The sequence below is a fragment of the Ciconia boyciana genome, chromosome 1, assembly GCF_034638445.1.
Source record: "Ciconia boyciana chromosome 1, ASM3463844v1, whole genome shotgun sequence".
Lineage (NCBI taxonomy): Eukaryota > Metazoa > Chordata > Aves > Ciconiiformes > Ciconiidae > Ciconia > Ciconia boyciana.
In genome coordinates this window covers 63,652,816-63,678,368 of record NC_132934.1, presented here as the reverse complement: position 1 = coordinate 63,678,368, position 25,553 = coordinate 63,652,816, and the positions used below count along the sequence as shown (strand labels likewise).

The window sequence follows — 25,553 nt, the reverse complement described above, 5'->3', positions numbered from 1 at the left end:
TATTTTAGTCATAGTGATAAAATTGTACTGGTATAATTAAACAGCTATAGTAATGTCAAAAAACCTCCCATGCAGTTCTGGAATGAGACAAACTACATCAAGGAAAAAACTGACCATCTCCCCCAGCAGTTATTATATCTATAGGGGTGTGCTCCCATAGGGTTTTTTCTACTCTAACTTTATTAAGATTCAAATCACGTCTTGTCCCAGAATGTCCTCTCTCCCCCATGTAAACAAGCCTGAAAATAGTGGTCTGGACCTTCAAGCTGTTGTTTACTTCAGTGTAGCTCCATTAAAGGCATAGAGCCGTGACTATTTGAGGATCTTGACCCCATGTTTTTAGGTCTCTCTCGTGTTATATAACTTTGATTTTTGGATGATGGTGCCTATTGAATAAAATTAGGTTTTGTACAGCAAATTTTAAGACGTATCCAGACATCTTAAAGTAGTTTACAGAAAAAGGAGTGAGTTGGGAGCAATGTTCTGACTCTGTAAGGGCTAGCAGTAGACATTTTATCACTCAGCAATAATCCAAGCTTTTCTGTCAATGTTGGAATCTGTTTTATTGAAAAAAGGATCTTGGCAAGGACACTGGGAATTGCTGCAGAGTCTTTCAAAGTGTCATTATGAGAGGATCTTGGTTCTTTGGGACCCTTTATCACATGGAACATCTTATGAAATACTCTGTGTGAAGGGCCAAAGTAAAATGTTATCAAAGCAGCCTAACAATTTTATATGTCCACTGGCTGTCCACTTGGCCCAGTAGGAAATAAGCTATGCATGGGGCAGGAGAAAGAGAAAGTAGGTCTGCAAGTGCAGCACAGAGGCAAATGTTAAAATAGGCCAGATGGTAACGTAATGTCACATGGAAAGGCATTAGCCATTAAATATTAAATTATTTTCTATTAAAATAATTTAAATTCTGATTTTTGAGGCAGAGGAGTGTATTGCAAAACAGGAAGATTAATACTTGAAGTACCTAAGCTTATTCTTACTACAGACCCAACTTTTCTCCTGCATCAGTGGCATTTTGTTTGCTTTTGCCCAATAACTAACGCAATTGGATTTTCATTAATAGTGAAGAACAGAATCAAGTTTGTGAAACTGCCGTAATTTTCCTCATGTTCATTTCCTTAGCAAAATACTTAAACAAATACACAGTTTGTAAGCCTTCAAGTAGACCGTGATAGTCCCTTTGTTACACCACTGTGTTTATACATACTCACAGGACTGCTCGGGGCATTGCGTTCAGCATATTTCCCCATCCCATGCCTCTTTTGAGCTTGCCATTTTGAGTATTGGTTATTTCTGCAGGCAGCAGTTTACGTGATTTGCTCTGGCTGGCACCCCCAAAATCGGGAGGATTGCCGGCGCTCTGGTGGATTAAAGGTCTCTGCTGGATTAAAAAGGCTCCAAGAGGAGAGCATGATCAATAATTACAAATATTAAAAGTGGTGCCTTCTCTTGCTTTCCTACCTTTTTCCCCTTCCTTCTTTGCCTACAGGACACGAAGCATCTGAATCCCCCAGACGATTGCTCATGCATTTACATTTTCATTTGCTTGGTTTATAGCAAGATTGTTCCAGCTTTTGGGAGGGGCAGCTATCAAAGACGTACAGGCACTGCCATTGTGTTTTATTGTTTCAGTCCATTTTTCCCTGTGAATGCAGGTGGGAGTTTTTCAGTGGGTTGATTTTGTGGTTTTGCTTTCTCTTTCTTCTAAGCATTTATAACCCTTTTATTGTCAATCTTCAATCATTTTTGATAGATCAATATATTTACTTCAGTGATGGTTCATCCTACAGTTGTGCTTGTATTTTTTTTTTTTTTGCTTTGTTTATAGGGGTTATGAATAGATTCAGGGGGTTGTTTCTCTGCCATACTTCTGTCATTGCGTGAGGATCAAGTTGCTTGATCTTCCCCCAATACCTGTATATTTAGAAGGAATATGAGGTGTTTACATTGGTCTGCTTTCAAATCTACTTGTTTTCCCTTTTTTCTAGGTAGACTTTGAGCAATTAAAAACGCAATTTTTGGTTCAGAGATGTTCTTCTCAGAAATCCTAAGTACAACTGCTGATGTTTCATGCTCAACTGTTTGGAGGGAAGGGCTCTAGGAAACCACTCCAGCAGACTCCAGAGATCCAGAGGGTTTGGGGAGTCACATAGCAAAGTGGTGTTGGACAATAACATTTACTCGGACGACTCAGAAATGAGGCAGGTCCACAGGAGTCCTGAGGTCTTTAGCCAAGCAGCTGTGACCGAGCCAAAGAGGAGAAATTCTCAAGTCTGCATCTCACTCATGTCCCCAGGCAGCCAGATGTGGGCCCAGGACAGCTGTTTAATGCAGCTGTGAAGAGAGCTCAAACGTGTGCAATGTGCACGGGGGAATTGGGTACCAGTGTCGGTGTGATATGCTGTGCCCTGGCTGGCCATCAGAAGAAGGAGGTGGGTGAACAGGACCTGCTGCTCCATGGTGAAGGGGTATGTCCGTGGTAGAGGAGAGGACTAAATGTACTCTTCCGTCCTCAGGGATTTGGGTTGTTTCAGGATACTGTGACATATATCCCATTTGTTATACAATTGCCCGTTTCTCCCCCCCCCCAAAAAAAAAAAGGGAGCAGCAAAAGAAGCGTGTTTGTTACAACTGATAATATGTACAATGTGGTAAATGGAAAATAGGTCAACTAGGCAGTGCTCTTACTAATATTACTGTTTGAAACATGATCTGTGACTTATGACTGCACATTAAATATTGGGAAAAATCCCTGAACGTGCATGGATTTCAGCGAGGTTTAATAATTTAAACCAGGTGAGCATATTAGCTGTTTGCAGGACATTATCCCCATAGTTGCCTTACCAGAGCTGTATACATCCTGTTTTTCAGTACGTCCATTTTTAGGCTGAAATAATTTGCCATGTTATGAAAGTCGTGACTCAACTACTTCTCAGCAGTGTGTTGTCCATTTGTAACATCAGATTTTCCTGGAAGTCATTACTTTGGAGTGCCATTGTCAGCTGTACACATCACTCCTGCTCCTCTTGTCCTTTGTGGTGCAGATTTGCCCGTTGTTGTTAGCGAGGAGGTTACCGCTGATACACAAGCTATCAGGTTTTTCCATTCCTTCTTCCTTTTCTATCTCTGTTGAATTGCAGTTTCCTTTGTCTTCTGTGTGGTGCACTGAAAGAGGTTAGGAAATTTATCATGGTTATTTTTAATGGGTTTTTAAAGTCCGGCATGACACAGATTGAATTGATTCAGGAAAATTTCCTGGAGCTGCAGCGGTTTTTACTATTAAAAATATTTTTATCATCACATTTTTTCTGTAAGAAAATAAATCTATTTTTTCCTTCTAGTCCTATAACAAAGCCCTGCTTTCTAATGTTTCCACATGGTCAGATATTAGCCATTTCCCTAGATAATTTAGTTTGGTCATGTGTACGGCTAGCATTTTTATTGTAAAGAATTCTGCTAGTGGTTTCATGATAAATGCATAAAGCGCTGGGAAATGACTTTTATTGGGCTTAGTGTGCATTTAATAATGCATTAACAAAATTAAATGATTTTGTGTGTGTGTGTGTAGATCTTAATAATGTATAGAAAAAGTACACACTACCATAGGTATGCAAGGATTTTGAAAAATGAATCTTTCCTGGGTGCATTTTGTATGCTGTAGCATAAAAAAGTACATTCCCAGGAGCTCAGTAGGTGGTTACTATCCTTTTTTTCTTTGTTTCAACATATTTTTTTAAGGCAGATCGGGAAAGAAAAGCGAGTCCCAGTGACTGTCCCCCTCGTGGCCAGTCCGGCAAACCTTTACTTGCCTGAGTAAGGCTGTCCAGCGTTGGCTGGGATCTGTATCTTTACTGCACGCAAACCGGATGAATGAGTTGCCCGTTGCTTCCCACTTATGAAACCCTGCTTTCATTTGCTTAAACTTAAGATATCTTCAGGCTGGTAGCTATGACCAACCCAAAGTGTCTTGTTTCTTATTCAACAAAACGGTGTATGCATGTGTAGTTACGCAAAACTCACCTTGGGTTACTCATTTCATCATGTTGTGTTTATGATGCAAAAAGAAAAAAAAAATAAATCAGTTTATTGAGTCCTATCTATTATTGAGGAATTAAAATATTCTAATATTAAGACAGTATTATTTCAGAAATGCATGCATCTGCATTAGCATAAACAGAGCAAAGGAATAAAAAGGGATGGTGTGCAATATATTGTAACTCTGTCATTGATTTAAGATCACAATGCCAGTAAGAAGGAGTAGACTGAAATAAAATTATGTATATGTTTATTTCAAACACCAATGCAAAAAAAAAATATTGTATCATCCACCACTGCTGATCGTATTTACAGGAGGCCCATGAGCTCTCTTGCCTACAAAGAAATCAAAGATAAAGTGCAGAATTAAAACAAACAGAAACAGCCTACTGATTTTGAATGCCTGTGTTCTGAATGCCTCTTTTGAAGATAAGTATGAGGACATGACTTTTCAGCAGATAAAGATACTCAGTGTTTTCTGAAAGACTTTTCTTTCCTTCAGGGCTAAAATAGCTAACCAAAACCGGAGACGTGAAAAACTCTAGTCACACTTGAGTCCTGGCCATGATAAGTAAAGTATATATGAGATGAACGTTGCAGAAATGCAGACTTATGGATGGCTTTTCTTTGTACCCTGATGTCAGGTCTCGGGGAGGAAAAATAATACAAACCTCAATTTTGTCATAGTCAGAAATGCTTTATGAGAGGCAGAAGTCAGATCACACGGGTTTTGTTTTAGTCATCTTGAAGTGTTTGCTTAGGTGAAGTTTAGTGATGGGTGTGTAACTTACACTTGTGGTTTTATTATAGTCAACCTACTTTATAGCTTGCTGTATCTTGCAATGTCGTAGTATCACAAATTATATTTAAATCCTTTGACCTCCTTCCTGTTTCATTTTTTCCATATGGTCGCACATATGCTCTCCTCTTTTTGTCCCCTGTCCCCACATTTTCCTTGGAGCCTGCCCCACAAGATGCGCATGCTCTCCTGCTTTCTGGGACACCGAGGATCCTCCCTGGCTTCGCGGCCACCCATTCGGATGGGTCCCCCCCGCTTTGCTAGAAAGCAGCCCTGCGCTGCACGCCCCTCTTCTACGTGTTCTCTCAGCCATACTATTCGATGTAGCACCACAATCATATCCCTCATCTTCTTCAAGTGCACTGCTCTGTCTCCATTTATCTTGTACGAAATGGCTGTAGCCCTGCCAGGGTAATACTGCCTGTTGTTTCCCAGGAATTGCTTACCTGTCTGTCAGGGGAAGCTGCTTAGAGCTCTTGACTAGAAATCAGGATAAGCACTCAGCAGACCCCTCTCCTCCCTTACATGGCAAAAAAAGATGGAGAAAAGGCTGCCCTTGTTTAGCCCGAGTAACATTGCCTGCTTATCCTCCTCAGCCATCTTGTAGCCTTTTTTTTTTTCACTGCACTGATAAAAATAGGTAGCACTGTTGAATATAAATAATAGACTCATACGAATCCATACAAATGAACACTGTGTAGATGGTAGCAAGTAAAGTTTGTAGACACAGAAAGTTTGCTATCTCCCAGGGGTAGGCTTCCCTAGAAATAGTAATTCAGTGTTCCGGAAATAGTAACCTGATGGTTTTTCTCTCAGGGTATGGCAAAGGACTACTTTGGTAGTGAATTAGGTGCAAAGAGCCCGAGATGAGACTGCTCCTACGCCGCGTCTCGCAAACCCACAGAAAGGCCGGGCACAGAAATATGCTGAAACCCACAGGAAACGTCTGCTGCGCCATCATATGAGGTCAGTCAGGCATACTGTGCTTTAACGAGCCCAGACAAAACAAGCTTTGGTGAAAATGTCACAGTCTAAACATGGGTAACAAAACACAGACTAATACAGTCCAAGCTTGGTGGGAAACACCATGGGAAAAGATTTAGAAACCTTCTTCTGGCCGTCTTGCCGAGGTGAAGAGCTACGAGCTCTTTCAGTGTCACCCAGTAGCGAGAGCACCGCACGCCCGGGCGGGAGGAGCGACTGGTTTCTTATTAGTATCACAGTACTTCTCGTCTCCAGTAGCATCCTATAAAAGCAGTACCCTATTTAAAGCTTTCATTTCGCATTAATGAAGTGGAATACTGATGTAGCTAATCAGCGCTAGCGGTATGATGCAAGCACGCGGAGCGGTGGTGGTGGTGGCAATCATCTGAGCCCAGTTGCCAGGATAAAAATAACCCCCGCCAGCCCTGGGAAGCGGCAGCTCCCCAGCTGCGGAGGAGCACAGCCCGGGACCCCGTGGCTCTGCGCTGCCCTGGCGCCTGGCTTCTCCCGCAGCCCACCTGGAGCAAGAAAAGAACCAATTCTGTTATCCCTGTCCATCCCCTTTGCTGCTTCTCTTTCCAGCCCCGGAACGTGGGCCTGAGTTTTTGTACTTGCGCTTGGATCTGGACTCAGATTTCCTCAGAAAACCAAATGGACATAGATTGCCAAATATGCTTGTATAATTCAGAGTTGTTTTTTTTCTCTTCATGGCACTTTGTGAGCTTAATTTAATCCCTGTCATTCCTTATATGTGAGTAAATGTCATCTACTTCATTTCATGAATGAATTAACACAGCCATGCAGAGTCTGCATCTCCCGCACTGCTCACTTAGAAGGGGGAAGGGATTAGTAAATGTGTGTGACACCCTCAAGTTGCTAAACCCCAGCTGGGGTTAGAGATGCCCAGAAATAGATCTTGTTTGCACCCTGGCATAAGGTACTTGAAAGACTCCACCAGCTCTGTACCTTGTAATGGCCCCAGTCAGCCCTCCTTCTCCTTATTGTCAACCCTAAATAGACCACGAGCCTCTCGCTGCACCTGACAAGGGAGGAGCTCCTTTAAAAATAGCTGCGCTTTTAGTGGTGGGGAGAATATAAGTAATCCCGGAATTTTCTTCCTTTTTTGATACTTCCTTAAGCATGTCAGAAAGCAGAGGTCTTTTGGCAAGGTGCAAGTTTGAGATAGCGCAGAGGTTCTTGGTATGTAGAAGATACAGCATTTTTAATCCCGGGTACGTGGACAAAGAGGTGGATGCATAGCAATACAGAGCGGCGCAGAAAGTGTGCACGAGTGTCTGGGCATCTTGTTACACGATATTTTTAATACAGTCAGGAATTAAATTATTAGTTCTATGTGCTTATTTTAAAGCTTTCAGGACATGAAAAGAAGCGTAGTTCATCGAAAAAGGAAATGAGGAACAATCTATTCTTAAATAGAAATCACTGTGGCCGTGTCTTCTTTTTCATGAATTTACACAATGGGTTGGATTAGTCTCCGGCTGAGGCATGTGTGTGTGTGTGTTGGCAGAGCTGTGCTTTGAAACTTTTTTCTGTGCCTGAGACTGCTCAGTGCTACCGGGGCTTCATTTTCATGTGCAAAAAGTTCACCTGTTTCTAGGGTGTTGTGGTTTTTTGGTTTTGGTTTTGTTTTGTTTTGTTTTTTCTTAAGTGCATTTCTCAGTTCTCTAATCAGGAGATACTCAGCTTGCCAGTGCTTTATAAAAATAGTCCAGGAAGGCACCCTGCCAGCTAGAGTCACAGCCTGGGACGCAGGAGAAGTGGCACGGCAGTTAGCGCCCGACTTTCCAGCAGACTTTCCCCTGCCTGAAGAAAGCCAGCATGGGATTTCCAGGTGTACACGGCAGCTGAGGAGCTCTGTTCCCACAGGGAACAAAAATTGTCCAAAAAAATAGGTGATTGCTGGCAATTCCCGGCTCCTCTGTACCTGCCCGTGACCCGGTCCCTCAGCTGGAAAATGGAGGAAGTTGTTTGTTTTCCCCACTGTTTGTTGCTCCAGGCTATTTAAGTTGTAGGCTCCACAGGCCTAGAATAAGCCTCCTACTTAGGTATAACTCCTGCCAAATTAGGGCCCGGGGACCTTGGAGGCCTCTAGCTGCTAGTATAACACAAATAACACCGGGACTCGCGGTACGTTACATATCACTTAGTTCTCCAGAGTCTGAATTGCCTGTCGGAGCTGGAAGGGGACAGTGCTCATGACAAATCAGTTTGCTGACCTCTGAAAGAATTAAGCAAGTAACGCCGGGCTTGAGTCCTATTTTAAACAAGCAGTGGGCTATTCGTTTTTTGAGCTTCTCTGCCTGCAGTGAAGGGGTGTCTCTAAACAAAAGAGGTAGAGTGATCGAGGAACTTTTTTTTAAGGAAATGTGTCCTAAGAAGATTAGCCTTTTCCCCTGTATTTCTCTGTCTTTGCATACCTCTCCTTTTTTCCTGGTTGGTCTTTTTTTTTTTTTTTGGTTTTGTTTTGTTCTTTGTTCTTTGCTCTTCCCTGAGGAAGATAGGGATAATAAAATTTTCTATTTTCATTTAGCTTTCCAGGTGATCTTTGTGTACTTTACCCGACTGCAGCATAGAAAACAAAGCCTTGTTTATTGCCTAACAGCATATATGTGTTTTATGATTAATGTGATGTGTTTGTAATACACGGGACTGATAATAGATAGGGAGATCAAAGTCTTCTGTGAATTGACAGCAGCACTATAAACAAGGTGAAGGGTTTGCAGGTGTTTCCCACACGGGTCTTGCACAAAAGCATATGGCCCTTTGCCATGACGTACTGCACGCGCACTCCATCTTTTCCCGCGCAGCAAGGCAACGATGCTGTGAGCTGTGCTCAGAGAGCACGTCCATTGCTAGGACCTGGGGGATGCTGTGGGCAGCAGGTGACCGTGCAGTGAGACCAGAGTGATCGTGGGGGCACAGAAAGGATAATGCTAAATTGGTCCTTCAAATTAAAAGTAGCTGATTGATCCGCTACGTCGCCGAGAACAGAAATCTGCGTTCCTGGGGGGCAGGGGGGTCCCTGGCGAATGTTGGAAAGGGAGATGGTGTGCTTGGGTGTTGCAGGAGGGATGGGGCAGTCCAACCTGCCTCTCATCTCACTGCTCCTACCTCAGCTCATGGTTGGGCTCAGCAGCTCATCTCTCAGGTGTCTCTTACCTCCATGGGGTAACTCCTGTGGCCATGGCCATGGCAGGCACTAGGTGTGGGTTGGAACAGCTGGGCCACATCTCTGCAGAAAGCAATGGCGGGGCACATGCAAAACAGCAGAAATCATTGCTGGATCACTGCTTATTCTTGCCAATAAAAGAAAAGACACGTTTAATAAATGACTAAATATTTGCCAAGAGGACCGCAACATCCTGGGTGAAACCTGAACACGAGGCAGAAGTCTCTGTCCCTTTCATTAATTGTCCTAAGAGTGGTGCTTGTCTGCTCTTATGAACCAAAGTGCTGCAGTTGAGCCTGTTGGATGTTTGTAGCCTCTTAAGCTATTAAAACACTCCGAATGCAGATTGACTTCTTTTGCTCAATATACTGTAACGCAACCACCCCCTTGACCTGCGAGCCCTTTGGTAAATGCACTGGAGGGCAGGCTGCCTTTTCCGTAACTTGTGGGAGTAAATCCATGCCCTCCGTTGAACACTTCTGACAAATTTTTGCCTGGCCCTCATGGGGACGGTGCAGCACACGGCTGCCCGATTCTGCACCGGCAGCCCACTGGGGCGCCGGCTCGTCGTCCACCCTTTCATCTGCTGGAGGAAGCTAACGCTGTCCTCATGCCGTTGATGTACTGGTACAAGGTCTTTCCTGTGTCGCCTTCCAACGGAGCTAAAGCTGCTGGTCTAAAAATGTGGATTTTTTTCTCTATTTCAGAGGGCTGCAGTTTAAACTGAAATTTAGTAGAAATTGCCCTAATGGCATAACTTAAATAACTGAGGCCTCATCTACACTTGAAAATTACACTCATGCGTGGGTCATGAAATTTATTTTTACTGGTATGGCAGTGTTACAACAGATTCCCACGTGGACAGAGTTGCATTGCTCTGAGGACGCTGTACTACATTCACCCGTTCTTGTTTCTGTGCAGGAGTGAGCTAGATAGTCACAAGCATTTGTATTACATCCCGAATGCCCTACATGAAAGTATTACAAAGGGTTCGGTCAAGCAGTGTAATGGTACCATATCACTGTAGTTAAAAGTAGGACTTCTGTGTGTGGACAAGCCCTGTGAAAAGATTAACCTAGAGAAAGTTAATAAAAAGTGCTGTCCTAAATTATTCATGAATCCATTTGTAATGCACTTGCCGGGAGGCTTTTGTTTTTCTCAAACTCTTATTTATTAAAATCTGACAAGAATATCGGGTTTTGTTCAATAATAAATCTAAGTCTATGTGAGGCTGGTGATATCCTCATGTAGTAATACAGAATCAAAATGAAGTTACATAGTGGGGTGAATATGTTATTTACTTGGAAAGAATAGATTATTGTTCAGGAGGATTTTATCTTTTACTTGCCATTTCGGAACAAATAAAAAAAAAATCTAGTTGGGAGATATCCTCTTGGTTTGTGACTGAGGCCTTGCAAAGGATTTTAAATACGTTAAAACTTAGTTAAGCATATTTCTGGTGGCTTTGCAGGTTCTGGACCTGTGTTTGCTAAATGCAATAGCTCAGATGATCTTGTTTCATACTTAGCTGTTCTTGTCCTTTTTCCTTAACTTCAGGGGAAGATCATGGAAGTCATGCTCCTAGCCTGTGGATTTTGACTTCCAAAGCATGTCCATGCACACCCTCTTCTTCTTGTGTCCTAGAAAAGGTTGGAAAGGTTATATACAGAAAGTAGGAGAATGGAAAAAAGCCAGGGAGAGAGCTTTTACTGTTTGGATTCAATAGAAGATGGTAGTTTGTGTGTACTTTACAGCAGTCATTCCTTAAAAGTACGCAGAACTTTGCTTGAAAAGCAATTTAAGATCTTTTTTCAGTATTTTCAGTTTATTAATTTTAGGAGATTTTTTTCCCCTTCTCTTCTTTCTCCTTCTCTGCCCTTATTTATAACTGGATAAGGAAAGGAAAAACAGGTGCCTATAGATAGAAAGTGAGAGAAGAGTAAATAAAAAAGAAAGAGCTTAGCTGTGGAAGCAGAACTGGGAGTTCGGGTGACCGGTCTGAGTTGGAGGATGATGAATAGATTTGTTTGCATAAACTTGGCTTGTGAGTCACTTTCTCATAAAAGCAGCTTGAGCAGACGATGCTCCTGTCCCAAATTTTAGTCCTGAATGCTGTCAAGCACAAAGTGCACTGTGACGTAAGGGCTCCGACTGTGAGTACTGTCCTGTTATTCCAGTGCACCGGAGCTGGAGCTCTGCGGCTTCCCAATATTGAAATAAACTAGAAGCGTCTCTCTCTCACACACACACACACATGTGCTTTGCATGATGTATGATGTGGTGCCTCTTGGTGGTCAGAGTTAAGCTGTCTGGGTAGACATAATCAGCTTCTGATTCAGATTTGGACTCTGGTGTTAAGGATTTGGTCCCTGTGAAAAGCCGTGTGTTGGAGGACCGTCAGTCACTAACCATTAAATGAGACAAGACACTTGATAAACTTGGAGAGGGGAAGGGAAAAGCAGGGTGTGAGCGTGAGAGGTCAATATTCATGGCTGATCATCCCCAGTAGGTTTGGAGTGGCACGTCTTCACCTTGGGAGCTTACTTTGCCTCTCTAATGCCAGAGAAATTGTACAAAGTACATGTGGAAGGGGCATGCAGCGCATTATCCTCTTTTGCCAAAGACTGTGATCAAAGCACTCTTTAAAATGAGGCCTCAGCTCTTTCTTATGCACCTATTAGGATTCTGAAGAAAAGTTTGATCATTAACAGGCAGCTACTTTGCTGTGGTTTAGCAAACTGGGAGAGGTGAAAAAGGTTTATTTTAATAGAACGTACAACCTGTATCTAAGGTTGAAGTGGAGCCTGTGGCTTGGATTTGGGAAATAACAGTTGCCTCTTGAAACCCACCAGAGAAGAAAAGAAGATCTCTTCCTTCCTGAAGAAAATGATTTTCTTGTTCTTCTCTGCCATTTGTTTGTTATGAGTTTTGGTGTTACGGGGGTCAAGGTGGACTGTGAAACCCTGCTTTGGAATCAAGATATTTGTCTGACTTGTTTGCCCCTGGTGAAATCAGTGCTGCTGCAGCTTCATTGCCATGGGAACCTCCAGTTACTAAATTTAATTCAGCCCAGGGTTTGCTTGTCTGTTCTGTTGCTGCAATGTAGACAGGTGATAAGCAATATATTGATGCTAATCTATATCATAGCAAAATGATTAGGCATCGATATTACCATGGTATTGCAGCATCTGTGGTATTGCTCTTGTGTCCTGCTCTGAGCTGCCCAGCCCCCCTGTGCCTGCTCCAGCCTCCTCTTCCTCTCTCCTGGCAGAGCAATGGCAGCACTGCCTGCATAGTCTTTCTGGTCCAGCAATCGGCAAAGGTAGGGACTGCAGGCAACCTCTGCTTGCTGGTGGTACTCCTTCCTCCCCCTGCAGAGCAGCCAAGCATGGAGAGCCCACGGGCCTTGGGGGCAATGCTGCTGGAGAAGGAGCTCTTCCGTGGGATTGGGGTGGGTCCAAGTACCTCTGTGGCAGCCACAATGGTGTGAAGTCCCCCAAGGACTGGCTCCAAAGATCAGATTAAACTGGAAGCAGGAGACAGAGGGTGTATGAGCAGAGAGTGAGAGACCCCCATCACCCAGTCTTCTTGTAAAGTTTTATTGATTTCTTTATACTTGGTGGACTTTTTTTTTCTTTTTTGTGTCTTTTTTTTTCTCATTGGTGTTATGCAAGGTTCAGGTGGTATCTGTTAGATGGTCATGTTCATAGTAATGCAGAGCCCGGGGTCTGAGATGCACTCGGTTCCAGTGCTAGTAGAGGTGGTGGAAGTGTGCCTTTACTGCAGCCACGCTGGGGGAACTTCTGGAAAGGCTCATTGTAGACAGGGCTTTGCTATGGAAAGACATTTCATGTGGCTAACTGTAGGATAATCGATTTTGTAGGTCTTTCATGATTGTTTGAGTTGTTGGTTACTAATGTTTTGCCCCTCTGTAGTTTGGTTTAGTGATACTGCATCACTTTGTACAGAATTCGCAGTGAGCATAGAGTGTGTAAACTTGTATGTTAAAATGTTGGCTGAGTATCGATTAATCAGTAAAAGGTTTTAAGCTGTTTCCTTTAAATTCCAGGACCATGCATCTTAATTTAATAGTTGAGAGGGATGGGCAAAGATACTGATTTACCCAAGGGAATATATTTTCTGTGATACTTGTTCATGGCAAATGTTTTCAAGCCAACAGAGGTATTTTAGGGAAGGTGACGGTTCTCTGGTTGATGTTATCTGCTAAAATGACTTCCTACTTTCTTTGTAGGTACTACATTGGTCGGCAGATGTTTGTGGTGGTCTCCACACCAGAGATGATCAAGCAAATCTTAGTGACAGACTTCAGTAACTTCACCAACAGAACTGTAAGTAGATAGAAAGGTTGGCTTTGTGGACGAAGGTGGTAGTACTGTTAATTTGAGCTCAGACCAAAAGTGACTGCAAGGGAGCTGGAAATAGAGAGCGGGAACAAGTACAACATGGTTCAATGAAACTTGAAGGTATATAAACTCACTACATACATTTCAGTCAAAGACTCCTCTTATCAGGACACTCTGAGGATGAAAGAGAATGTCCTTAAAAAAGATATAATGCCCTTGTGGCTGAGGCACCAGATGGATGCTGAAGAGAGAGGCTTTCAGTATCCAGTTTTGCCACTGACCTCCTGTGAAGTCCTGGGAAAATCACTTGCTAGCTCTCTTCCTTGTTCTCAATCTGTAACATGGGGACAGTGTTACTTGCTTTCTCCCACCCATGGTCTGTTTTGTGGTTTTAGACTTTCTAAGGCAGGAGCAGGCTGCTTGGGACAGGGACATGCCTTCTGCAGCTAATGTGTGTTGCTTTGTCATACTTACCACTCTGACAATAACAAATAGCAAAGAATGAATTTGGGGTTAGCAAGGACTTATACATATGCTGTTGGTTACTTATTTTACTTATCTATAGACACATAAAAAACTCTTTTTCAAGTACTGGTTAGAACAAATAATGAGGGGGGAATGGCCAGAGGGATAGTAAAGATTTCCAGCAGTTCCTCACCATTTTACAAGGAAATACTGTCACTGTGACCACATGCTGCCTCAATGCCATCCATTCCCTGCTTCCTCATGGCCCCTTTGTATGCTCAAACCTGCTCAAATAAACTCACATGTATTCAGGAGGGTTGTTTGTGCCCTCAGGGAAAATTTCATCTCTGATCAGCTGTCTGTCTCCTCTGCCCCTCTGATCCTCTCTGCAACCAGACAGTCTGTTTGCAGACTGCTTGTCTCCTTTGCTTGCTTCTTTTGGTACATGAAGTTCATCTTGTGACTACCTGTATCTTATTTAATAACCACTTGTACCAGTCACCCTCCGTTCTGCCTGTAACTCACATCTGAATGGAAGAATCCCAGTGTGCAAGCGTCTTAGGCTGAAGTTGGTGTGTGTGGCAAGGGTCTTTTCCCCATTTTCTCTATATTTGAAGGAATTTCCCACCCCTTCCCTTCTTCCACCCCCAAGCAGGAACCCTATTTCTTTCTGTCTATAACTTTCCCATGCTTTTCTCCTGTATAGTTGATAGGAATAGACTGTACCCACTATTCATAGCAATAGCTGGTGCCCAAGTAACACCTCCCTGAAATCAGAGAGCATTCCTTTGAGGGTATATTCAGATACTTGTTCTGCTCTTAATTTTAGTCAGCCTTGTTATTTGAATATATCTGTCTGTGCATTGTCATCCTTCTTATTTGGTGAAGTTTTTCTTTTTCTCCAGGCTTTTATGGTCAGAGGTTTATCTCTCTCTCTTGTGGTTGTATATGCATCTGTCATGGTCTGTAACATGTGTTCCTCTCTAAAATTCAGGTAGGTCAGGTCACTATAGCCAGTGTCTCTCCATTTTTTTCTTCATCAGGGATCTGTTAGGTATAGCTGTCTGTGTAGGTTCATATCTTGCCCTTATCACTTGACCGTCCCCTGAACCATTGTGGCTTTTCTGCACAACATCCTGCTGTATGGATGAGGAACTGAGGCACAGACTGAGTGACATCCCCACCACTAACCAGAAAGCCTGTGGCAGATGAGAAAATCTAACTCCTAGCCCTCTCTTTAACAAAAGGAACAGTTTCCCCCCTGTGCACTGTTGCTATTTCTGGCTTGCTTAATGCCCATGAGTCTAATTCAAATGAACTTGCTTCATCTTATATGCTTTTATCTGCTTGTTCCATGGTCTTCTCACACGGCTGCAATCTCTGAGCCTTGTTATTTCTCACTTTTCACTTTGTTCCCCCTGTTCCGGCCATTGCTTTTCACTTACTGAAGATAGGCAGCCTTCTCTTTCTGGGTTCTTCCACATCTAACCTGGGGATCTTTTTCCCCTCGTGAATTTTCACACTGGAAGCTGCCTCTCCTCTTTAATTCACAGTCAGCTCTCTCGGTGAAGTATCGGCTTCCTGTACACTAATAGATAGCCTCTCGGCTATCCTGTACACTAACAATTCTATATGAAAATAAATAGTGCTGGATGGTATGTAATGAAGGCCAGTGGAATTTATTCAGATGTGATTTTGGTTGTATGTGAATAATGGTTGAAAGGTGAGAGTGAGAAAGCACTTTCCAAGTAATAGAATTCTGTCTTCTCATATTGACTGAATAAATGTCCTTTTAAGACTTTTAATAGGGTTGCTTCTGTTTGTATATTTTAAAATTACTGAAAGCAAGCTCCTCTACTTTAAGGGAGGGTTTCTATTTGCCAGTGGAGAATTCAAAATGCAAAATAGATCCCCCTACCTTATTTTACCCATTCCTTCCCCAAATAGTCTACTCATGAGTGGTTATAGAATTGACTTCGGAGTCAGTGCTGTTCACAAAGCTAGGCTAATATCTTTCAGCCCAGACATGGCACATGCTTATTATTTCAACCCAAAGCCTTTTTTTTAGCTTAAGAGTGTCAGTCTTTTAGGGTGAGAAGGATGGGAAAGGGGGTGAGACCACTGGGTTTGAACAGGCCTTGGGAAAACCCACTGTGCTTTTCTTCCCCATCTTCCCAAAAGCATTTCCAAAATCAAGATTTGTACCTCATCCACCAGAGGTGAAAATGTGAGTTATCTAACCCAGAACGCCACAAAGAGAGATTATTCACCACACTCTGTAGCAGTTGTAGCAATCATATGTTAACGAAGTGTCACTGAGTTGAAGGCCGTGCAGGTCTAATACTAAAAGCTAAGTGTATTAGCGGGTAGAAGAAGTTTATATTCCATGTTTATTTTGCTGTTCTTTCAATTAATCTTAAAATATATATATGTATTAGAGCAAGAGACAATGGGAAATAGAACTTGTGAAGGGTTGCAAACAGTGGATGATGTACTTGATAGACAGAAGTGGGTAAGATGACAATTCGGTGAACTCCGAGCTTTTATTAAAGCTGGCTATAATGTGATGCCATGCCTTTGAGTGCTCGTGAGAAGAATGACCTTAATCTGGGATTGTGTACTTGCTGGCTGCTTGCTGGGAAGTTATCAGAATACCTTTATGGAATCAGGGTGGTTTTAATCTGCTGAGAGGACTCTTTTGGAAGCATCTCGTGTCCTGTCTCCATACCCAGAGAGACCTGGACCATTACACACTTCTCTCACATTGAACCTATCTGCTCACTCATTATATGGACAAAGTAGATTTTGCATGTGAACAGAAGCCAAATTCCTGTTCATTTTATACAACTATGCTTCCCTTTGATAGTATACATTTCACATCTTTACTATGAATATTTTTTTAATATTGCTGTAAAAAGTCTTTTAGGTTCCCTTGCCCTCTTCTGTTGTTTCTGAGTTACTGATTAGTAATTCTTGTGACAGGAGTGTATGGTGACTGCAGATCAAATCTGCATTAAGGTTCACTTCCTTTTAGAACAAGCAACCAAGTCTAGCACGCAGGGTGTTATTCCCCTGTAGGCATGGGGTATATTTATTGATAACTGGATAGTCACAAGAAGGCAATAATGACATTCTACTTTCCCACTTAATTTTGACTTGATTAAGGTGAGCATTGTAGCCATTTAAAAACAAAAATATCTACTGTAATGTACCTTCATACTTGAGGCATATGAAGCCTTTTCCCTATGTTTTTAATTACAGTTGACAAAGAAAAGAGGAAAATTAGCTTATAGACCTTCTGCCAAAAAATATGGAATTGATTTTAATTTAGGTTAACCATGGAAACCTCAGCCAGCATTCTAGGCAGGGCTGTACTGTGGTAAATGATACCTTTTTTTCACAACTATGGTAAGTCATCTCTTGAATAGAAGTTTTCTTTTAAGAGCACTAAGACCATTTTTAGCTGCATTACTGTGTTGTGAGTGAGATAGATAGGTTTATGATGTTTGTTGCATTCTGCCAGGAGGGATAATGATACATAATCTGTTTTCAGATTGTTTTTAATTTCTGCATTGAAAATTTGTTTTTGAATTAGTACTTGAGAATCATTAAACCATACTTTTAAAAATGTAGGAGCAGAATGTTAAGATGGAGCAATGTGAAGAGAGACATTACCTGGTGTGTAATTTAAATGATCCTGAAGTTGTAGGCCAAATATTTGCTAAAAATGTGGATCAGTGAGCCCAAAGGCAACAGGTAAGTATTGGCTAGTCAAGGTTTGTCAGGCTGCTGGAGTCAGTGCTCTGCCAGGATCCATGTGGCTATCACAAGTGAAAACTAGTAGTTGATCCAGACCAAATCCTTAAATCTGTATGGCAACCAGCTGGAGGAGGGTGACATTTTACAATAAAAAAATCTACACCAATTCCAATAGCTGTAAGAAAACATCACTGTTTTCTCATCAGGAGCTTTGCTGCTACAGTGGAAAAAGTAGCAATGGATTAACAACAAATAATAATGAAGTGGTAAAAGTAAGAACAAAAAAGTAGCATGGAAGTTGATATAGCATGGCAGTACAAATTCCTTGTATCCCTCTTGAAGGAAAAGACAGTTGCCTGAGCTGCTTTTCTTTTTGTCCTTGTCCTTGTCCTTCCCCTCCTCCTAGTTTATCTGTGTGGGACATGATTATTCTTTTCACGTGTAGAATTTGCCTGTTACACTAAGCTGTGAGCCTCATCTTTATTTTGCTAAATCTGTAAAGCTTCAGGCCTACCTGTGGCATTAAACAAATAAAGTACAGCCACCAAATAGGAAGGATCCCATTTTCTGCATCTTGTTCAGCTGTGGTCCAGAATGGCTGCCATAGCCCTGCATTGGCTGTTCTTTCTGGTCTCTTGTTCTCTCTGGTCTCAGGGGACACAGTACTGGCAAGACAAGTGTCTGTGTATATTGCTCTATCAAAAGGTCTATCCAAATTTGATACAAGATGCCCTCCAGAGGTCCCTTCCAACCTCAACCATCCTGTAATTCTGTGAATTTTGGGTCAGGCCCTCAGCCAGCATAAATCAGTGTACTTCCATCAACTTCAGATGACCCTACACCGACTGGTAGCGATTATGCGTCTCTGGAGCGGGACTGGGATGCACAACTGGCTTCAAACAGCTCAGTGTGGTGCCTCAGGAACTGACTCTGTGTGTGTGTGTGTGTATGTGTTCTTGGCCTTTTGCAAGTAAAGGGTCACTTGCGTGTCTTGTGCAAGATCTTACTTGATACCTTCTGCTTTGATTTTTAGAGTACAGGCATTGCCTGTACGCAGCAGCCCCGCTGATGTGCTGTCATTCAGTAAACAGTGGGAATTCAGTTGTGTATCCAAACCCATAGTCTGATCCAGCTTATGGGCTGGGCTGTTTCTTCAGTCCCTTGCTCACAAATATGGTTTACTGTTTTGAAAAATAAACCCACTAACATATTCATTTGGAGATACGTCATGTAAAAATAGTTAAGGAATGAAAAGTTCTGTAGTATTGCCAAAAGACGCATCTACATGCTGTCTTGACCCTGTACCCTTGGTTGGTTGGTTTAGAAATGTTTCTTTTCTTCAAATTAAATGTCCTGGGATTATTTCCGGTTGTGTCAATGCCATCATCATCATCCTTTCATGTGAATTTCTTAGTTTATTTCCAAATTGTTGTTGCAAAATGTGATGAACTCAGTTTATAAACAGATGATGAGTGTGCTTTGTTAGAGGCTCACCTTCGCATGGGCATGTAGTTTGGAGCACTAGTGACACACAGTATGATGGCGCGTAAGTCAATATTTGGAAAATGATTCAAACGAATGAAAAAAAAGGTGAAATATATATAATGAGATCTTCATTTTTCCACCCTTTAAAATGACTGTTCAGTGGGATGGTTTAGTACACAACTGATGTTCCAGTCCGTGCTAATAATTTGATTGTGATATTTAGTTTTAAAAACAAGCTGGGTTTTGTGGCAGCAGAGGGAAGGAATGTGCTTTAAATTTGTTCACTGGCGCAGTCTTTTTATATATGTTTTTTCATTTTCCCATTCCTTCATCTTGTTTCATCTTGGTTTTTGTTGGGTTCACAGAGGATATGGAAGGTAACCAGCATAACACTTCTGGAGCCAGCATGTCCCAGGATCAGTTGTTACACCTGCATGTGTGCATGTGTGCATATTTGTATATATTTATGGATGCATACAGATGCACACAGATTGATTTGGGGTCTCTTTATGATTTGAGGAGATGCTGAATCTCTAGTCCTCACTAGAGCCTTGCGGACGTCAATTGTGCCGTATCTTATTATGGAAACTTCACAAAATGCGCCTCTTTGTACAAGCCGTGGTGACATTTCAGTTCCTGATGCAGAAAAGCCATCACACCTGATGGCAGGCCGTGCCTTGAACATCCAGTTCTTTGTGATACAGAGCTGCGATGTTCTCTCCTCCCTCCCTCCTTCCCTCCCTCCCTTTGCAGGACAAATTCAAGCAAGTGTCGATCCTGCCACATGTACAATAAGGCTCAGTCTCATTGAGCTGAGAATATTCAGTACTTCCAAAAATCATTCTGTGCCTTACGAGGATAAGTGAAAAGGTGTCCAAGCAGTGAATTTATTAAGATTTACTTTTTTGCCTAGCAGTTTTCTACAGCTGCTAGATCATAGTTGGTTTGAAATCTTGGCTGGTAGAGCTTCATTATAGAAAGGGAATTATGCTACCAGGGAATGTGTTTGGCTCTATAGCACCTAACTGTTTAATATTAATTTGGTTGACTGCATATTTGTGGGTGCTGTTGCACAGCCATGTGAGCCCAGATGCCTGAGTGATTTTCCCATGCCAGTCCCTGCCAGGGAGCTGGGCAAGGGCTCTTACCCTTGTTTTGACCTGATGGTTCTCACTGGGCTGTGCTGGAGCAGGAGCTCCTAGGCTCAACAACCATAACGATGTATCTGCTTTCTTTCCCCAGTGTGCCTCCATGGCTGTCTTCTAGGCATACTAGGATACCTTTCTAGCTTGGTCGATGTATAGGTAACTATTTTGCCACCTTCTTTACCTGGTAAAATAGCTTTTAATTCTGGATTTCTTTCTTCTTTCCTCTTTTTGCTTCCAGAGCTTGCTGGTTAATTTTTCTGAGCAATTAAATCCCGTTTTGTTTAAATGTTTTAAAGTAGCAGTGTGTATGCTTGCAATAGACACTTTAAAATTAAAATAATAAATATTGAGAGGGTCATTTCTTTCAGACTGTGTATGTCTTTTTATGCATGCACAACAAATTGCCCCTTATTCCCCGTATGCTGAAGCTAACAGCACAACACTAATGTTGTCAAATGATCACTGCTATTGACTGTAAAATTAATCAGCCTTTGACTTCAGTTAGCCTTAAAGAAAGACTTGACATATTGGTAGACTGTGTTCTGGGAACCACCTGATGCTCTGAATCCCAGTGAGATGAAGTCTGGTTTTGTGATTAGGGCTGTAGGTTGGGTTTTAGGAGCTCTGAGCTCAGTTTTTGGCTTTGCTACAGAATTCCTGTGTTCACAAAGACAAATCATTTAGGAAGTGCTTTGTCACCTTAACAAATGTAAAAGAGTATGTTGGGAATTTCCAGCTGAACATTATCATTAGTGAATGTTACTGCTTCAGAACTGATGGCAAATGGTTGGGATTTGGTTTATCTGTTAATTCAAATAGTTGTGGTGGGAGGTTTTTTTGTTTGTTCTTAAAAGAAGCTTCAGAAATGTAGAGGAAAATGTTTTATTGAAAAGCTCTTTTTTTTTCCTTTTAAGTAACTTTCTATTTTGAAGTATTTAAAAAAAACCTAAAGTAGTAAAGTTAATATTAACAGGTTCAGTTGAATGTATTTTGAGGATTATCTTCTCTCAAGTTTGTAATTTTTATTTGTAATTCTAATTCAACAGGTAACCAAGTGAAATCTCTGTCCTGCAAAGTGGGAAAGCTCATTTGTACTTACCTTGAACACATGACATGTGCCTCTGCTGACTACTATTCATAAAAAAATGTTAGCATTTACTTACTTCTATGCACATTCTTATATCTCATTTAATTCAGTGGGCCATGAGTGTGTATTTACCTAAGTATGTTTATTAATAAATAAACATACTGTCCAGAATGGGGACGTTCCCTTAAATAGGAGCCTTTGGTTTTCTGTGCCTCGCGTGGTAAAGAGGGCGAACACAGTCTCTTCTCATACATTTAAGTACTTGATAAAGACTTCTGAAAGTTTAGGAAGATATCAATAACAATAGTTTGGAGTGCCACAGAACGGCTTACAAGCAATCAATCTAAAAACGCTGACTGTAGTTAAGTCCAATTAGTTTGAGGATGGTCTGGTTGACTGACTTGGAAAGACGCTCTGTTAAAGAAGAGAGCCCGTAACTGACATTTTATTTCCTTTGAGCAGTTACTGAGATGGTTTGCTGTTTGAGGAAGGTTTTCTGTGTTGTCATGGCTGGAGGGAGCTCTCCTGCAAGAGGTCAGCATATCCCCAGCAGTGGTGGTCAGACTGTAGTTGGGCTTGGAGAAAGCCACACTTCTTGTAAGGAAGGGTGCTATTTTAACTAGATAATATATTGTTGTCCAGATAGGTCGTGTGAATTTGTTTGCTTGAGATTTACGAATCTCTAATTGAGTAAGCAAACACTAATATTTGTCACATTTCCAGGTAAGATAGCAAATAAAACCAGCTGATCCCTCCTGTATGAAGGGCTAGCAGTGATGGTGGAAACAGATGGGTTACACACAGATGGAATACAAAATAAAAACTTCCCACTTTTTCTCTTTTCCAGACATGGGTTGTCTGTTTTCAGATGCTATGGGCCATAAACTTTGGCAATATAAAAGCAATGCAATTGTCTGTAAGGAGGCTAGAAGGCTTAAAAACAAGTTTCCTCTTCTCTTGCCCCCCATCAAGACATGATGAATCAATAGGTTGAGACCACGGCTGATGTTGAGATGCACAGTCATCTTGTCTTTTACAGGATTTATTATGAAGTGAGTTATTTTTCAGCATGGGTCTAAGTATTTGAATCTATCCCTGAGTCTTTCTCTGGTTTATTAATGGGCTGCAGTGCTGCCATCACCATGGTATCCTGCTACCTCTTTCCCTGTGAAGACTGCAAAACCGCATGTTGATGAAATTTACATTTTTAATTCTCCACTATCCATGCCTATACGTATAAAAATGGCTTGCAAAACCATGGGGGAACACAAACACAAGGACAATCTGGTATCAAGAAATGACTAGGGTTGCTGTGTTGTTTTGTTTGTGTTTAATGCTCTTTCTTTATGCTATTATACTGCAGCCATCATTGGTTCAATACCTGCTCCTAGGTAGACACCAGCACACCAGATGGATTACGTACTTTACAGCACTAATGATAGTGGCTGATAATGTGTGCAAATCTCCCTTTCACTGATTGTTCAAGGCAGTTAAGAAATACTGAATACAGCTGTACATAATTACGCTTCTTTTGAAACTAAACCAGCCTGTGAAATTTCTGTTCCTGGAAAATGGTCAAAATTAGTCAATAACAAAACAAACAAACAACAAAAACCCCAACCCTTTGCATGTACTTAGTTAATGGTATATTGTGACATTCTGTTTCTTAGATGCAAGCCTTCCCTGCCAACTCTATTGAGACTTAAAGGGGGAAAAAATGCTGCATAATGAAACTACAAAGAGGTGGTTTTGCTGCAGGTGTAGGAAGATGCTGATTTGACAATACTCTGTGCCTATGCACTCGTTTATGTCAGAAGGAGTTTGTGTAGGACTAAGTGTGTATGTGTCTTAGTGCATTGCAGGTATGTGAAGGAACATTCCCTCTTTCTACCCGCTCCCTATTTCTTTCACATGTTTGAGTTACTGTAAGATCAACTTTTGAAATTATCTTTTTTCGCTTGTTTATCCTTACCTTTTTTTTCTTTCTTCTATCATTCTGCAAAATTTTCTTTTCTAAATGACTGAAGAAAACAAGATCAGGGTTTTATTAGGTTTTGCCTTCCCCCAGCTTTTCTCCTGTTGAAACTTGCCAATCACTTTTAAAGCCTACATTGGGCTTTTCTGCAGCACAGGAGATATCATTAAGGCTTTAAACCCACTAATGAGGGAAATGTGCGCTGCTTGAAGGCTCCTGCAATATTAACTACATCCAATTATGTTAGGTAAACGTATGAGTATAGTCAAAACAGGATGAAAGCATATCTTTCTATTCAGGCCAAAAGCAGTCTTCTGAGCCAATCTTTCATCAAACTTATATTGGCTATTTATTTACTGGTTTTGCAGCACTTTTTTTTTATACTGCAACAGTGAAGACAAACAACACTTATAGACAGGAAAGGACTATCTATTCCCAGGGCTCTGTTCCTTATTTAAAGAACATGTTTTATTGCTGGATAAAATATGTGAAATCTTAAGGCTGATAAATATTTTTTCCTGTTTAAATACAGTATTGCTTCCTTATCTAATCCTGTCCTTAGCTGACTGTGTTACGAGTAGGTGTGATAAATGTGGAGTGGAGATGCAGTTAGTGCTGGTCTTTGCTGGTCCTGATCTTTGATTTCTGTTCATTTGTTGTTTTTTAAAGGGAAGTTCAACTTATCCTACTTCTTTGGGCATATGCTGTGGGGATATTTTTTCTGAAGCTTATTCAGTCTAATAGCACAGGTTTTCAAAAGTCCCTCATTTTTGACTTCTGAAACTGTTATTTGTCAGTAGCAGATTGGTTGTTTTGTTTACAGTTTTCTCCCTCTTCCCTACTCTTGACATATAGTAGAGCATCATGTCCTTTGATTCCTGCCTCTCCCAGTCTGCTTTTGTTAGGAGAAGAGTAGAAGAGTAATCAGTTTCTCACTTGTTCCAGAATTGATACAGGCTCAGATCACAACATTCAAGTTGGCCTTTTTACATACTTGAGCAATCAGAGTTCAGACCCAGTACCTTTGCTTTGTGTTCATGTCTTTATCCACATTTGGAGATAACTCAGCTGCTCATGAACAAAAAGTCCTTTTGAAGCACCTGATGGTAGAGGAACCTGTTCAGGTCTATGCAAGTGATGTTTCACAGCACAGGGAAGTGATTTACATGTACCTACCCAGAAGCCTAGAAGTTCAGCACTGAGCGTTGGAGCAGAAGTGACATGGCAATATATGATAGTCTGAATGGTTGTCATGTATCATGCCTAAGATCTGTGTAGCCTAATTGAGTGTCCTCTTCCAAAAGTGGCCAGCAGCAGAAGTCAAAAGACTAGCATAATAGCAAGACAGACAGTGACAGTAATCTTCCTTCTGGCTTATCTGGCCAGCCTTCCACCTCCCACCCAGCCTACCACAGCAACCAGTGCTGTGGTGACTTCTAGTGCCAGAGGTTTTATCTGGGCATCATTTCTCCTAATGGCTCCATTGGCTACAAATCAGTTTCCCCACACCACTTTTGAATCCTTTCTATTAACTATTAACACAAGCAGGTGACTTTTTTTCATGGATGAGCTTTTTGTTTCGAATGTGATGGGAGTTATATTTGGGGACTTGTGTGTATGCAAGTGAAGTTCATTCCTCTTCAGTAACAGTTAATGTGATACATGTGGGCATTATTATACTAATGCCTGCAAGCCTTTGCTCTTCATTTTAAGTCTTTTAAAAGTAGTATTGTCATCTCAAAAATAGTGGGAATAATTCTCTCTTTAGTAATTCATTCAGATAGCTTAATCCATTTATGTGCCTTTATGTTTATACTTGAACTTAAACATATGAAAGGTTTTTTCCTTTCCTTTTTTTTTTAATATAATGATAATATTCTTATCTAGCACAATGCTAACAACTTTTTGTTAAGATGCCTTAGCTGGACTTACCATTCCCACAGCAAGGCCTACAGAATGGCTCATGTGAGCATTCCTCATCTGGTTCAGCTCAGAAGCTAATCCATCTTAGTTTATGTATCAGTGCAGACTTTTTCAAAACTATGCAGCCTGACTTGGCACTGAAGCAGATGATGAGTGCTCACAGGGGCTCTCCACCAGCTCCATTTCAATGGTGGTAATCTCCAATAGGTGAGGGGTGGCGAACAGCTGATGGGGTAGTAGCATCTTAAATTGATGCAGCTGTTTTTGTAGTGGTTCTCTGACCAGAGCCTGGAAAGTTGTCTTCTGATCTTTACAAAATTACCT

The 25,553-nt window shown here is 41.5% G+C and overlaps 1 protein-coding gene across 5 annotated transcripts in view; it reads left to right on the top strand.

The window, feature by feature from the left end:
* TBXAS1 (thromboxane A synthase 1) overlaps positions 1–25,553 on the top strand; it is a 248,046-nt gene that overhangs the window by 103,984 nt on the left and 118,509 nt on the right. For all 5 annotated transcript variants that reach the window (XM_072871750.1, XM_072871751.1, XM_072871749.1 and 2 more), the window contains one exon: positions 13,276–13,372. In XM_072871750.1, coding sequence (XP_072727851.1) covers positions 13,276–13,372 — 97 coding nt within the window. The remainder of the gene's footprint in view (positions 1–13,275; positions 13,373–25,553) is intronic.